Consider the following 16,480-nt stretch of genomic DNA (forward strand, 5'->3'; position numbering starts at 1 on the left):
TCTGTCTTGCACATGGACACACAGGATATCAACAGTGTTCGATTTTGTACTCAAGTTCAGTGTCATTATTATGGTCTGTGTAGTATATAGTTATTTATCCATGCACGGTGCACTCCTTGCACTCAGCTAGCATGTACTTACAAAGAAATCTGTTTATATACAAGTTTATTGTTTTGATTGGAAGTCAGGGTCATAATACTATTTCCCCTCTCCCCCACCCCACCCAACCACCACGGTAGTAGCCCTTGTGGTTTTGTGAATCAAGAATTCAGCTCTTTGACCCTTTAAAGTCTGACCTCCTATATATAGGGTGTGATTACATAGTTAAAATAACCAAGTCATTGATGGGTTAATAAGTACAATTGACTATGCATGTGGTAATGACTGTCAACTAATCAAAACCTAAGCAAAGTTTTCCAGTGTTGACTTGTACAGCACACAATGCTGATTTCTGTTCAATTGCATGTTCCAACATTTGAGACAGGATCTTTTGAGGTACATCTATTGCAATTTCTATGGTAAGGACTGAAATGATGATTGCTTTTAAATTATCAAACATACAATTTGGAATCAAATTGTAGCTTGTTTAAGGCAGTCCGATGAAGGAGTATGTATACCGGCCTTGAGATCTGTATACTCTATGTTCACATGTGGTGATCAGCAAACTTTTAAGTTACTTCCATTGCTGTAACATCGTTGTGTCTGTATATATTTTGTACTGTCTACAGTTTCAGTGTGACAAGAGTTTTGAATGAAGCATGACTATCCTGTAAATCTGTAGATTGTTCTAACAACATTGTTTCTGGTACAGTTTGTCACATGCAGAAGAGTTTGGTGTTGTGCTGATGGTTACACTCCTAATTGTGTGAATACCTTCAGACAGTTATTGTGAAGATCTGCTACAATTACTTTGGCAGGCCAGTCATCAGTGAGTGCTACCGAAAGTGGGCACACCAATCCATCCTCTTCACTATCAATTCGGCATATGAATTGACCCTTACTGCTAAATTTCTGTACTCTCGTGTTGCCTATTTCTGCAATGTACAGAAGTTCATCTTTGTCTACTGCCACTGAAATTGGAAATATGAGGTCACCATCTTCTTCCCCATAGTTACCAAATTCATACAAAAATTTACATTTTTGGTTGAAAACTTGTACACGGTTGTTGTTCATATCTGGTACATACAATCTTCCTTGTCTGCTGACACATAGGCGTGTAGGTCCGTTGAACTGAGCTGGTCCAGTTCCATAGCTCCCTACTGTAGTGATGTATTTACCACTCTGAGTGTATTTTCTGATACAGTGTGTTGTCTTGTCAGTGCTGCCACCTTTACCATCATAGTCAGTCACATAAACAGTGCCATCTACAGGGCTGATAGCTATACTGTCTGGATACCTCAATTCTTTCTGTCCAAAGCATCTGATCAATTTTCCATCCTCGTCACTCACAACTATTTGGTGATTACCAAGGTCTGTCATCAAATAATTTCCATCTTTTGACTCGGCTATATCCCTTGGTTTGAATTCATTCATAAACTGCGAGAATGCAAAACTTTTGACATGATTTCCATCTCTATCAATGACTTGTATTCTTCTGTTTATTCTATCAGCCACAGCAAGTTGTCTTCTTTTGTTCATGATCACACTGCATGGTTCATTAAAGCATCCTTTCCCATTCCCCTTCTTTCCTAGGGTTTTAACCAATCTTTTGGTAACAGGAATACTGAACGGTGATCCTTGTATTGGTTGATCACCAATTGCCATAGCAACTTGATGTGTACCTTCCATTTCTCCTCTGACAGTGAGTAGTAGTGTACCATCTCTGTTGTCAGTTACTTTGACATCTTCTCTTGTTCCATCTGGTTTTCTCATCTCAGCCTTCACAGCTGGTGTTGGTATGACTTGTCTTCCTTGGCTGTCTTTGGTTCTGATCATGATGTCACCTGACTCGCCTTCCAACAGCTTTGATGGAAATTTGTCAAAAGTGCACTTAGAGGCACAAATCTCAGACATTGTTGTTTTGATTCTACCAGTATCACTTGGGTCATTTATTGACCTTTGACCCACACCAATATCTACCACATTTCTGGTTTCAGTTATTACATCACTTTTTGCTGTCGAGCTGCACAGCAATCCCAGTATGCCCTGTCCTGGAACCTCTGCAGCTGCCCTGAATTCTTTCACTTCTGGGTTACCATTTGATGTTGTTTCCATAGAGATTAGGTCTTCGACATGCTGCAGTGTTTTCTGTTTATTGGACATAAGCTGAGCAGCACTCCCATGATGCATCAGAGCTTCTAGATAACCACACGTACTTGAAATGTTGCCATGTTTCATTTCCCATTCATCTATTTGGACATCAGCAGTTTTCACTTTCTGTCCATACTCTGTCTTCAAAACCTCTACCAGTCTCTTCTCTTCCTTCCTTATTTTCTGTACCATCTCTTCAGCTTTCTTTCTCACCTTCTTCTCTTCTTCCAGGCACAGTTCTTGCAGGTAGTCTCTGGACTGTCTTGCTTCTGATTTACATGTCTCACTTTCCTTTTCCTTCTGTCTCAGCTTTACCACCATTTCGTTCAACTGTATGATGTACTTATCTGCTGCCTCTTTGAGTTCTTTGTGGACATGTTTCTCACTACGATGTTTAATCATGGCACAGTCAGTACACATAGTAACTTGACAGCTCTCACAGAAGTATTTGACTTCATTCTCTGGGTGAACATTGCAGTAGACTTTTTGTGGTAGTAACTGACTTGTTGACTTTCCTTCTTTAAACTCTTGTACTGTGATTACAGTATGATTTCTACTCACAACAGCTCTTCTATGAGACTTTGTACATGGGGGACAAAAGTTAATACTACAGTCTACACACCTGTTTGTTGCTGTGTTTTCATCACATCCTTCACATAGTTCTGGTTCGGACACTTCAGTTGGTCGACACCTGCCAACTATATCAAGCAGTGAGTTCATGAAGAAGTTGGCTTTAAGTCCAGAAACCCCGTTATCGGTTAACTCACAGGGTGTGTCACAAACCGAACATTGCAACCCTCCTTCTCTTTCAACAATCTTAATCAGACAGTCCTGACAAAATGTGTGATCACATGGTAGGACTTTAGGATTCTTGTACTCCTCTAAACAGATTGTACAGGAAAGGTAATCATCTCCAAGTTCTTTTAGAAATGTTTCCAAGTCCGGAATAGCCGTCGCCATGTTAGTTGATGGTACACATAATGACTCCACAAAAAAATCAGCAATTATTAACTTTTAAAAACCTTTTAACTTGTTAGAATTTTACAACTTTGTCATGTGTTTGCTTTGGTGTATTGAGTCTGTTGCCATGGTTCAGCAACCAAACTGAAAGCACTTAAAGGTTCTTGTGAGAGCTAGGTAACTCTGAAATCAAGCATTGTTCAGCAGAGCACAAACACAAGTGGCCTAATTTAGTAGACAAGTCTGGATCTGTGACTGCAAAGGTCAAGTAGTTCTTCCAACTACATAGTGATTTATATTGTACTGTAAATAATATATACATGTACATAGTCTGTGTGCGTGCACTGTTTATTTTGTGACCCAAACATTGGCCACAATTTGCACTCATTTCTTTTAAAGGGGAATACTAGGCTTCAGGAATAAAGGCATCTTCATAAACTTTGGGTTCTGGAGAGTCATTTCTTGACTTTACATCACCTACACTGTACACACGATTTCAAAGAAATACTAATTTGAACTTGTTCCACGTTTGAGATTTCTACTGTGGACCACACTGCCTCGTGGTAGTCGGCAGAAATGCAGATGTGATATCATGAATCTGTGAAATGAATATATTAACATGAATGAATATTCATGACTCCTAAATACTTATTATCTTCAGTGAAAACGGCATTTTTAACCCCATCTGTCTGTCAGTGTGTCCTTGCATGCGTGCATTGCCACCCTCATATCTCTGGCATGCACCAACCGATTTCAACCAAACCTGGCACAATGGTGATATTCTATGTTAGACATATGTATGTCACTTTGTGTTGTGACTGAGTCAAATATGGCCGAATGTTAAACAATATGCATCATAACTAAGGTGGTCTAATACACAGTGACTTCATTCAAGTGCCTACCCCCATATTATCAGATATGAGCTTTCTTTTATAACAAACCTTGGTTTCAAGGTCAAATGGCCATTTTGGTTATATTCATAGCTTTTCGAATCAAATATTTTAAGTGATAATATTTTAATCATGACTTTTATTTGATGATGTGAGGCATAATTTATTGTAAGTTATTTAATTTCATGACCTTGACCTGTATAGCAAAATGGCCGCCATATTTGTGATAAAAAGCACTTTTTGCCCGTTATCTCCAAAAGTTTGATACATATGGACACCATTCACATGTCTACCCTAACAATATCACTGATGAGTTTTCTAATGAGACCATGACCAAAATGGTTCTTTCTACGTTGTCGAATACATAAAGATTCCGTTTAAATGCACCAAGGTCAGCTTTCTTTTTATATCTTGACCTTTGACTTTGACCATCATATTCAAGGTCAAATAGGAAATTGGTCAATAGATTATAAAGTTTTGTATCAAGAGACACCATTCAAATTTGCACATTAACAACTTTGATATAAAGCATTCTTGTGGCAATAGCATTACAACAACAACACACTGTTGCTGCATAACAGTTCTACTTTGGGGTGTTACCTTTACAATACCAACCTTACTAGATTACTGTTTTTCTCCACCTCTAGGAGTACCAGTGTCCTAAGGTCAAAGTTGACGGAATCTATGCAGCCCTGTATGATGACGATGACTACTGGTACAGAGTCCAAGTCAAGGACCTTTTGAATGAACACATGGTTGCCATGTATATGTTAGATCTTGGTCACTATGATGTGGTTGCCAGAGAGAATATCCAACCATTAGTGTCAGAGTTTAGGAAATTACCATTCCAAGCAGTCACCGCATCACTAGCAGGTAAGTTGTCTTTGCCTCGAGGATGTTATTGCCATGACGACAATGTAGTTGCCATAGAGAATATTCAACATTTAGTGTCTTAGTTTAAGAAATTACCATTCTAAACTGTCACTGCATCACTAGCAGGTGAGTGATCATGGTATCTGTGATGCGGTTGCTATAGTGATTATATGGTTACCATAGAGAATATTATCTAACTTTCCAGTATCCCAGTTTAGGAAAGAACCATTCCAAGCAGTCACTGCATCACTAGCAGGTGATTTGTGTTTGCTTCAGTAATATGATTGCTATGGAGACACTGATTGCCATAGATTACCATTATATAGGCAATGGTCAAGATGTGAAATTCCCAATTTTGTTCACTACCCATGATGCCTTGCCCCAGTGAGTAGCAGGTCTCATCTCAGCAGGATATGCTGATTTTCATATTTCTATTTTAGAGAGGTAGCATGATACAGGATTGGTAAATATCAATTTTTTGAACAGGAAAGAAATCAGCATTGCCTTGTTCTCCCAGCAAACACAACATTTAGTTTGATAATCTTTATTCTTACTGGTAACACAGCAAATTTCATAACTGCATTCAGCTTTTCTGTTTGATACAACCATGCAGAAACCAATAAGAAACTAAACATGCCACACTTTAGGATAGCGAGATTGAATGAGTACAGATTCTTGCTACATTTTGTCTAAGTGAAGTGAACTACACATGTCACCATACAGACATCAAATGAACACTGATAAGGACATTTTACGTACCCTTCATCGGGTGTTTGATACTAAGAAACACATTGGCGCCCGAATGTCTGCATGGAGTTGCAGTACATTTAAATGGTTTATTTCATGATTTAGAATGAATATAGCAAAAAATACAATCTTGCTATTGAAGCGTGACATGTCCAGTTTCTTATCAGTTTCTGTGTGGTTGTATCAAACATAAAATATGAACGATATTTTGAAATTCACTGAAAGTGTTTTTGTATTGTATGGTTGTGATTCTTTTTAAGCAAGTAATATTATTTTACTATTTCTTGTTTTGTAGGAGTCAAACCTAAGGCAGACTCTGACAGGTTCTCAGACCAAGCTGTCAACCGCTTCTTTGAGTTGACATACCACAAAGAGTTTGTTGCACAGGTTGTTGACAAGTGTACGTCAGATAGGGAGATCACCAAGGAGACACGTATCAAAGTGATATTATGTGATACATCGGATCCAAGTAGTGATGTATACATTGACAAAGTTTTAATAAATGAAGGGTTAGTGTCGCCAGATACTGATGGCATTGGTGATGACAGGTGATATGAAATATAGCCAACTCTGACATTACAAGATAAGACTCCAGCAAAGACTTTGGAGACAGAAATGTGAAAGACCATACATAACAGTTGCAAGTAAGACATAACGGGTTAAGGGACATAGCAGAATGAATCTTCAATCATTTCATCCAACAAAACATATACAAAGCTATGCTAGTATTGTTGCCATAGTTACGTGTATCATAGATACTTCTGAGTCATGATAGAGACATTGATAACAGACATCAAGTCCACACAAACTGTTGACAAAAAGTCTAGCAGAATGGATAGCCAACGTGTCATTTCACAGATGTACAGTATTATGTAGTATTGTTGCCATAGTTACGTGGAGCAGAAATGTTTTCTGTGAGTCACATTAATAAAAACTCAACACAATAGAACTTGAACTTCAAAGATTTACACAGGAAACAAACCATGTTTGCATAGATAACATGATAACACACATAGAATGTACACATAGACAATACATGGAATGCCGTAATGTACATTGTTGATTGTCGTTGATTACAAGTAAATGAACAAGATCCCAAACATAGCGTAGTTGCCATAGTGATATAGATTACAAACACTCACTAAGGTATGATGTAGAGTTAGTTACATTACAATGAATCATTCAATAGCATTGTTGCCATGACAACTGTACAAAAGTGATGAAGATATTTATGCAACTGTTGATGAGAAATTAATCATTCTTTGGGAAAAAGTATTGCTTTGTTGCCATGACAACTGTACACGTGTAATGAAGATATTGTGCAACCGTTGATGAAAAATTAAGCATTCTTTGTGCAAAAATGTCTAAATTGAATTTGAGGAGAATGTACACACAGTGACAACTCAATGGAATGAGTTACTTAAGATTAAGGATACAGGGTATATACAAATATAGATTTGTCGTTGTCATGTTCTAGCTATTGTTTATGCCTAAAAACTATACTTTGTGAGTAAAGATAGAAATAGTAGATTTGTGTAGTCACGTTCTAGCTATTTGCATGCCTGAAAACTTGGTTTACTATGCGAGTAAAGATATGTAGTATTTTATATAAGTTGAATGAAACTATTGTTATGTAAATTGATATTCACTACTTTGTAGCAAAACTAGAATTTGTTATGTAAATAACATGCTGCCGTTAACATTCATATTCAACACTATATTGGGTCTGTATTATTGTGTATCACACTGGAGACTGTATTCTCTGCATTCCACACAGAAATCACGATTTTCACTCTATGCATTCTGTACCCAAATCATCGTTTTTCATCCTGTGCATTCCTATACCGAGATTGACTTCTTCCATATCAATATCACTGCCAAGGACAGAGATCACATGAGGAGTAAACTCTAATGATTTACAATTTTGACAAGTTAGTGATACGCACTGTCACTTAGTTGAAATTGTATGATTTAAAGCATATATTTACCTTTCACTGTTTTTATAAGGCTGGTCATAGACTCCTGGATGTGTGGGTTGATACATGCAACTTATAAATATATAACATATCTTTACATTCCATTGTAAACATTTCATTTTAAATTTGACATGTTCTACACACATGATACACCAACAATGTCAGGTATAAGACCACACTGAAGTTCTCAGGGTATATATGAAGGCCGTTCTAAAATCTTTTGTATCTCATCTAAACTTATTTTGACTTCAACTTTTACTAAACATACAAGTTTTAGATTCATGACTTTTGTATTGTTTGCCTCGCACTGCCAGAATACTGCCAGTATGAAAGCTTATGTTTGTGTTGTAATAAACCAATTTTTGCAAAAATTGATGTTTGTTTCTCTTTGAACTCTGGTACAACCTTGAAGCAGTTATTGAGAAATGCTACTGATCAGAACACTGTTTTATCAGTGGTGAACAATTAACACTGGCTTTATAGGTCCTGAAAAGTCTCGTCCATAGCACACTATCAAACTGACATACAGTGATACAAAAAATAGCAGGTGCCTGAGATGTAGATTCATGCTTTGCATTTATCAGTTTTGTTTATATGTTGGTGAAAGTAAGTCAAGTGGTACATGACACTATGAGTAACTTTTACAGACATAAACAAACTGATAAGAACATGACATAAATCTGTATCTGAGGCAACTGCAATTTTCTACATCAATGTATGTCAGTTTGATAGTGTGATAAGGAGATGACTTCAGCACCACCTTCAAAGCCAGTTTTAAATGTCTAGTACTACTGATAAAACAACATTCTGATATGTAGCATCTCTATGTAACTGCTGCAAGGGTTGTATATTTATACATGTGTGTGTCTTTGTGTATAGATCTGTTGACCAATGAGCATACCTTTGAGATGATAGGAAGATGTATTCATACACTTTGTTCTGTGACTGATTGGAAAATGTGTGAAATTTTACAATATCAAAATGTTACAGTAAAGGAGAGTATATGATATACCGTACATGTAAATAACTTGATGGATAGAGATATATTGTGACTAGACAGTTATTTCATGCAAGTCATTTCAACCCCGTTCTATTTGTAATAATAATATGATATCGCTTGATTCATTTGACATCAGTTTCAGTGGGGTCTTTTTACATTCCGTGTTTGCAAGTGAATGCGCAGACTAAATGAAAAACAAAAGTAGTTTTGATTTGTACGTTGAGGGCGCATTACATTACACCTCCGCCCCCAAGTGTTTTTCCAGTTATATACTTCATAGACCACTTGGCGCCCAAATAATAAATTCGGATATTTCAAAAAGTGAATTGTTTTATGAATTATAAAAGACCTCCCAAGAGCACCAAGCACTATTAAAGATACTGTTGTGGGGGGGGGGGGGGGGGGGCTTTCAAGCTACATGGGCTCTCTTTTTCAATTAAGATACTGTACTCGTCTATCCAATCTATATATCTACCAAAGTCTCTCTCTCTCTCTCTCTCTCTCTCTCTCTCTCTCTCTCTCTCTCTCTCTCTCTCTCTCTCTCTCTCTCTCTCTCTCTCTCTCTCTCTCTCTCTCTCTCTCTCTCTCTCTCTCTCTCTCTCTCTCTCTCTCTCTCTCTCTCTCTCTCTCTCTCTCTCTCTCTCTCTCTCCCCCCCCAACAAAAAAGCACTGTGGTATTACAGTATCTTTTATTTGATGTAATTAGGGATTTGTTTGAGAAATTTGTTTTACTTTTGTAAAATATAAATGTGGAAATAATGTGGGTTTAAGCTGGTTGTTGGATGGAAATTTGAATGGAAATTAATGAATAATTCATCTATATCAATAAAACCTGTGTTTTTCGATCTCGTGAGTGAGACAGGATGTAGCTACCACAATTCAAGGCTTGACTGTTTTCCTCGAGATTTCGTGATCCATGCGAATTGTTGCACATGTCGGGCTCAAAGTTTGTCCTCGTCCTTGGCATACAACTCCTCATAGATGGCGTACAACCGTTTGATTTTTAAAATTTACCAAAATACAAGAAGTATCAATCCCCTGTTGTCTAAACCTCGATTTTCTTGGTGAAAATCCCACCCGGGGTAACACAAAGACAAAGGAGATACGTAACATGTGTAGGCATTGAACATTGCTTATTAAAATTACGTCCTGCTACCTGCATTACATTTGAAATAACGTGATATACCATGTGCCTTAAGTCCTCTCGAATTTTGTAGTCGTGCGAAGTGTAGGAATCCAGATAAACAAAGATTTTGTGTACCCTATAATCAACATTGAAAAAGTTACCATATTACGACAATCATATAGTTTTACTATAAAAATCTATCATATCGTTCCTCTTATGACTTTGTCATGGTATATTGCCGCTGTGATCGACCTTCGACTCCCTACACGGCCTCTTAGCAACGGGCTGATGTATCGGTACCTGTTTGAATTACTCGTAGTTTGGGGTCATTAGCCTGGGTTTAACGATATGATAAAAACCCACAGCTCGCCTTTTCTATATCACAACGCACGGTACAACTAGTCTAGCAATGTTGCTTAATTATAAAACTGTTGTTTGATGTTGTTCTATTTTATTATTAAGAACCACAGACAAGGGAGAAATTTTCTGTGTTAAGAAGAAATGAAATAAAATACAGAACGGACGAAAATTAGGTGACAGTCGTATGCAGTCGCTTATAATAAGTGATTTTGTAATATGAATGTTCGAAAATGAACATTTTCCTTCAAAATATGCCTTTTAGTTTCATTTTTTGTAAACATACAGAAAACAGTCAACATATAAAATACTTCCAAAACATTCTAATATACTGAATATTCGGAATAACAGTACATAATTATCCAAACGTCCTTCCATAGTGGTGTGTGCCATATGCAGTGTTCCCACGTACCACGTGCTACAAGGCCACCAATACTTGTACATCATGCACTACAGCCAACAAACGAATACACGAGACTGTCGTTTCACATTTCGCTCTGGAATATTGATTGAAAATGAAAAACAAATGATAAAATTGATAGCAAAATGAAAGCACGTGCTGTAATCGTTTTGTGGTGAAAAACGAATTTGATAACTTTATCTGTTCATCTGACGGGTTCTCTATAAATTGTACACCATTTGTCTCTAAACTTCACTCTTCCTGAGATTGCCTGCCGCTTGTTAGTCAACTTTAAATCGTGAAGTCGACCACAGGAGAAGTTATTGTAGTATCAAAATCGTTGATAACCGTCATCTCCGTGAAAAATATCTTCTGTCATCTGTAACGTCGAAATCAGAGGTAAGTTTATTAACCCCACAGCAGTTGTCACTTTTTGTTCTTTTTACGTCGATTTCGTTCTGTAAGAAGACACACTCACGCTATTTTCAAAGCTACAAAATTATGTTTTTGCACCCAGAAATCGTCTTGTGATTGAACAATTATCAAGATCACAAGGTTCCTCAGATATATCTTTTGAACGTAGTTTTGGATCCGTACTTACATTGTATATGTACAGAATGATGCACACAGTTGGTACACCAAACGGAGCCAGCAAAAATGTGTCAGGCACATACTAGTATACAACATATCTTCATGAACAGCAGGGCTTAACTGGCAATGGAGCTTATAAAGGAGTATAAACAGTATTTTTGGAGGTGTTAACTGTTATAGCAAGATTATCATAGTCGGATATTATTAAGCGACTATACAGTGGAAGATTCGTCGTTGTTGGCGCTCTTAAAGCACTAAGCACAGAACGTCGGAAACTTGGGCATGGCTTTCAATTTACACCAACAAAAAACAACAACATCATAATTGCGATTATGCATTTAACTAACCATCTACGTAAAATGACGATATTATTAAAGTTCAGAAATTAATTTCGAAGACCGGCAAAATATGACATCTGAGTTGGCTGGCACTTAGTGTATGATTAACCCGATTCAGACTTCGACATAAACGAATCCTCTCTTGGTGTAAGATTCATAATACATATATATCACGAAAATCGTCACCATCCAATAGCAATATATAGAAAAGAACACGACAGAATGCACCCACACTATTCAGTACCTATATTTTCTAAAACACTCATTGGCGGGATCTTACTGTTTTCATTTTCAGGCTACACTGTAGATACCAAGAATCAAGATGAAAGTTCTTTGTTTAGTATTCGTAGTACTTACCGTCTCCGTGTCTGCAAGACCACTTTTAGCACCATTATACCGTCATGACATCGACAAAAAGGTTCCTGGTCGCTATATATTTGCATTAAAGGTGAGTCGGAAAGTTAAAGTTCGACATTTATACACAGTAACTGTAATTCATAAACCGGTTTGCTATGGAATGAGACTTCAACAACGCGTGCACTTAGTTGTAAGTATTTTCACACTCAAAGAATTTCATGTTTACTCAATGTTTGTGTAACTTGAATTAATACAGACAAAAGTGTGCTAAAATGTTATATTTTCGATGAATAATACAATAAATTATAATATATATATATTACCAAGTCTAAGTCTATGTCGCTCACATTGATACTGTTCTTAGGCTGACCATACGTACCTCCTAAAAACGAAAATATTTACGATATACCTATATTTCCTGTATAAATTCAAGTGACTATCGCCCCTTTGTTTGCGTTCTTTAGGACTCTGCCTCAAGATCCGAACTTAGCAATGTACTGACTCGTGTACAAGGATTGGCTACAGATAGAAGTTTGGGCATCAACGTACAAACTCAACTACCATTACTCAAAGGATTCGTCGCTGAAATGACTGAATCTGCCGTCAAATTGGTAAGTAAAAAAAAACAAGACTATAAGTCTATATCACACACAGTTATACATGTACAACAAAAGACACTGAATTATTCATCTATATTTTACATCAAATACACGATTTCTTTAGCGTTTGTTATATGAGTTACGGTTGTCGAGAAAGAAGGAAAGGTGGAATAGATTCTACCATGCCATGAAAATGTGCCGAAAAAATCAACGTTCCGGAAAATCCTGATATCAGATATATATAACCAAGTCTTCGTAATGAAATAAGTTAAACTTTTTTTCTAGCGCAGACATTGAGTTAAAAATAATCGAAACATACCAATTGTTCGATCTGTATGTGTTTTTGTAAATTTAGAGTAACACTACCATAATGTCCAAGGTAGACATATGTTTGAACAAGTTTGAAACTTTTCTCTGAAAACATTCTAAGCCTGGTTCCAAACGTATTTACATGCTTTTGGTGAACAGCTGCCGAATTAGTGAATACACCTATACCACCATTTATATTTCAGATTCGTTCCTTTGATGAAATCGCTTACGTGGAAGAAGACTCCATGTTCAGTGTATCTGCTGTAGAATCGTGGGGTCTAGATCGAATTGACCAAGTCAACTTACCGTTAGATGGAAATTTTTCTCCACGGGGTAAGGATGGTAATATTATTCACAATATGACACCGCTAAGGTTTGAAGGTTAAATGTCCCTTGTCATGGATACAATCATTACAATCAGCCCAGTAACCTACTCTGTATGATTGGGCATTTTACCGCCAAAGTAATCATGACATTTCGACAAATACCAGTGTTAGGCCGAAATCGTTGAAAACTTCTTGAAAATGATGAACGTCACAAAACGGTTAATGTAATCTCAACACCCCCCCCCCCTCACCACCCGATTTCTCAGTATACTATAGATTTTCGTTACTCAGGCAAAGAAAACACAGAAGAGAACAATATTCAGTCATTTGTTATATTCACTAAAACTTCACTGAAATATCAAAAAAAACCCGGCTGATTTCACATTATATATATTCATCATTGTGAACGCATGAAAATCCTCTCAGTTCGTACACCACAGCAGTCTGACAGTTAATTTTTTTTTAAACTTTCAGGTAGTGGTTCAAATGTCAATATCTACGTCATAGACACTGGTATTCGGTATACTCACAATGACTTTGGTGGACGTGCACAATTCTTTTTCGACTCCTTTGGTGGTGACGTAAGTATATTTGAGTTTGATAGAAGAACAACTTTGTTAGTCTTCAGTTAAAGTCTTAATTTTGTTAACAATGTTTCGACCTCACACACGAGGTCTTCTTCGGTGCCTAACAGCTAGCTATTGTGAACCAAAATTAACGAAAGTGAATAAAATAAACAAGGTAATGGTCTAAAGGTGGAGCTATTCCGCTCCCAGTCCTCCGTACCTGAGACGAGCATAACGCCTCTCACTTCTTTACAAAAGTGGTATGTAAAAACGTGCATATGTACAAAGTATGTGTATCTGTTAGAGGACCTAGTTGATGGTAATACATGTAATTCCATAACCGTATACATAAAGGTTGTAGTGAATGCATTACTCGTCAAAAATAAACCTAACTTCACGATGCTGTTTAGGTGGGGCACAGCGAATCTTAGAATCTTAGAATCTGGGTTTAAATTTGGAATCATATATTATATATACACCATTTTTCGCTATTCTAGGGGGTAGACTGTAATGGTCACGGTACTCACTGCGCAGGTACAGCTGCTGGGTCGAACTACGGTGTCGCAAAATCTGCTAAAGTCTGGGGACTTCGTGTGCTAACGTGTCAAGGGTTTGGCTTCAACAGTGGTATCATTGCTGGTAAGTTTTATTGTGGATTGCATGAAGCAGGACAATTTTTTAGGCATATGTAGAGGTTTGATCACATCTTTTGAACATATCTACGACCTTTGACCCTATAATTATTTTGGACAAATCTAGTTTGCCGATTTACAATTTTTTCCAAGATTTTGCGAGAACGTATTTTCCAGGTTGCTGATTAATTCTTCCGAGTCTTTTTACTCATATTGTATGGCAGAATGTAAAAAAAATAGACGATTAGTTCAGGCAAACTTTAGAGCCGTAGTATTTGAACGATGTGTATTGTTCTTTGGTTGTAATTTTATTCCGTTTGGGTACAACTGTATCCATTACCCAACCTAGTACCCCCCCCCCCCCACCCCTGGGAGTAGAAGGATGGATGGTTGACCTTCTAAGCATTCTGTGTAGAGAGATTACTTGCCGGATCACCTATCCAGTTTAGGCTAGAAATAAAACAGCGAAGCCCGTCACGACTCACCATTGCCCCGACATGGTATATATTCGTATCTTTTCAAGGCTGGAGTATAATTGTGGCAAATTACGACCTTTAAGTTTCAATGACTTGTATTTTATAAATAGGTATGGACGATATCGTAGCACGTGGATCAACTCCAGGTGTTGTATCAATGTCTCTCGGTGGGGGCGCTTCAACTGCCTTGGACGAGGCTGTAACTCGTCTCAAGAAAGCTGGATTTACAGTGGTGGTTGCTGCTGGTAACGAAAACCAAGATGCGTGTAATGTATCACCAGGAAGATCTGGGGATGTAAGGGATTCGTTTTTCATTCTAAGGATAATCTGCAATAATTTAGTATAGAGTGACATTCCTGATGTTATAGAGAACTCACAGTATATTGATACGTAGCGGGTAAAAAGTAGAAGTAGCGATTTAAATATTTCTGTCGTTTTTCACAAATCATAGTGAAATACTCTAAAAAGTTCATTTGTCAACGACGAAAATCAACCCAAAAGTTCATTCAGATTTTCGTCTACGCTTCCCCTTTCTTGTCTTCGAACAAATTGGACATTTGGTCTCCAGACAATAATATCAATAATTAGTATTTGGCAATTAATGCTTATTTAATAGTTATTCAAGAAAAAATAACTGTGTACTCATTGATAACATATTTCATGGATTTGATGGATAACTCATTTTTTATAACTTGATACTCTACAATATAGGCTATCACCGTCGGTGCCACGGAGAGTACAGACGCCAGAGCATCCTATTCTAACTACGGTACATGTGTTGATTTGTTTGCCCCCGGCTCTGCCATAACTAGTGCTTGGTACACAACAAATGATGACGTAAATACTATAAGTGGAACTTCCATGGCATGTCCACACGTCGCTGGTACGTATCAATACTTAGCATTGTTGAAACCACGTGTAATTTCTAGGTTAAAACGGAAACTCCAAGGATATGAACATATGTCAGTTTTGTTGACATTTACTCGACTGATTAAAATGCGACAAATAAGTGATATTTGGTTGATACTGGCAGTACATGTCAATCCCCAGTGTATGCACATTTCCAACGTCTCCTTTAATACACGACAGAAATGACTAATCAAACATGCTACTCATCTCAAAACAAGCGTCACTGTTTTGTAGAAAACGTCAGATTTATTTATATTCTGAAGTAATAACGACATCTATTTCTTACAGGTGCCTCCGCCATTTTGTTGGGTCTTAATCCATCACTTAGCCCAGAAAACGTGAAATCTACTCTGGAATCTGATGCAACTGTCGGTAAAGTGACAGCCCCTGGTACCGACTCTCCCAATTTACTACTGTATATAGGATAAATAATTAGGTAAGAGAAATTCATACATCAAAAGTTATTGTACAGGCACGACAACAGTTATACATACTAGGAACACTTTAACCCCAAACGCCAAGTTGGTTACTGTCATCCATGAAGAAAATGATGGTTACAAAAAAGGGATGAGAGGAGAGAGGGAGAGGGCGAAAGTGAGACAGAGACAGAAATAGAGAGACGGCGTTAAGCAGGCAGACAGAGAAACAGAAACAGTATCATCCTATTTCAATAGACTGTGTGAGATGCGTCGTGTAGTTCCGCCCCACCGGCCTCAGATCGATGTGTGAGGGCGCCCATCACGGGTTACCTTTACAGACAACTGGCGAAAATGCTGTCTCGAGCCAAAACGATATATA

The 16,480-nt window shown here is 37.5% G+C and overlaps 2 protein-coding genes across 2 annotated transcripts in view; both read left to right on the forward strand.

Annotated features, from left to right (window-relative positions):
* LOC144444954 (tudor domain-containing protein 7-like) overlaps nt 1-8,006 on the forward strand; it is a 31,478-nt gene extending 23,472 nt beyond the window's left edge. Inside the window, 2 exon segments of the mRNA XM_078134505.1 lie at nt 4,748-4,973; nt 6,016-8,006. Of these exon segments, the coding sequence (XP_077990631.1) occupies nt 4,748-4,973; nt 6,016-6,272 (483 nt within the window). The 3' untranslated portion in view covers nt 6,273-8,006.
* A 3,824-nt stretch (nt 8,007-11,830) lies between these two features.
* Nucleotides 11,831-16,110, forward strand: LOC144444718 (aqualysin-1-like). Its single transcript, XM_078134242.1, has 8 exons — nt 11,831-11,956; nt 12,330-12,476; nt 12,977-13,106; nt 13,574-13,680; nt 14,163-14,304; nt 14,884-15,068; nt 15,485-15,656; nt 15,971-16,110. The coding sequence occupies exons 1-8, from the start codon at nt 11,831-11,833 to the stop codon at nt 16,108-16,110; spliced, it is 1,149 nt and encodes a 382-aa protein (XP_077990368.1).
* Nucleotides 16,111-16,480: the final 370 nt, after the last annotated feature.

This window comes from Glandiceps talaboti, chromosome 13 (genome assembly GCF_964340395.1).
Source record: "Glandiceps talaboti chromosome 13, keGlaTala1.1, whole genome shotgun sequence".
Classification (NCBI taxonomy): domain Eukaryota; kingdom Metazoa; phylum Hemichordata; class Enteropneusta; family Spengelidae; genus Glandiceps; species Glandiceps talaboti.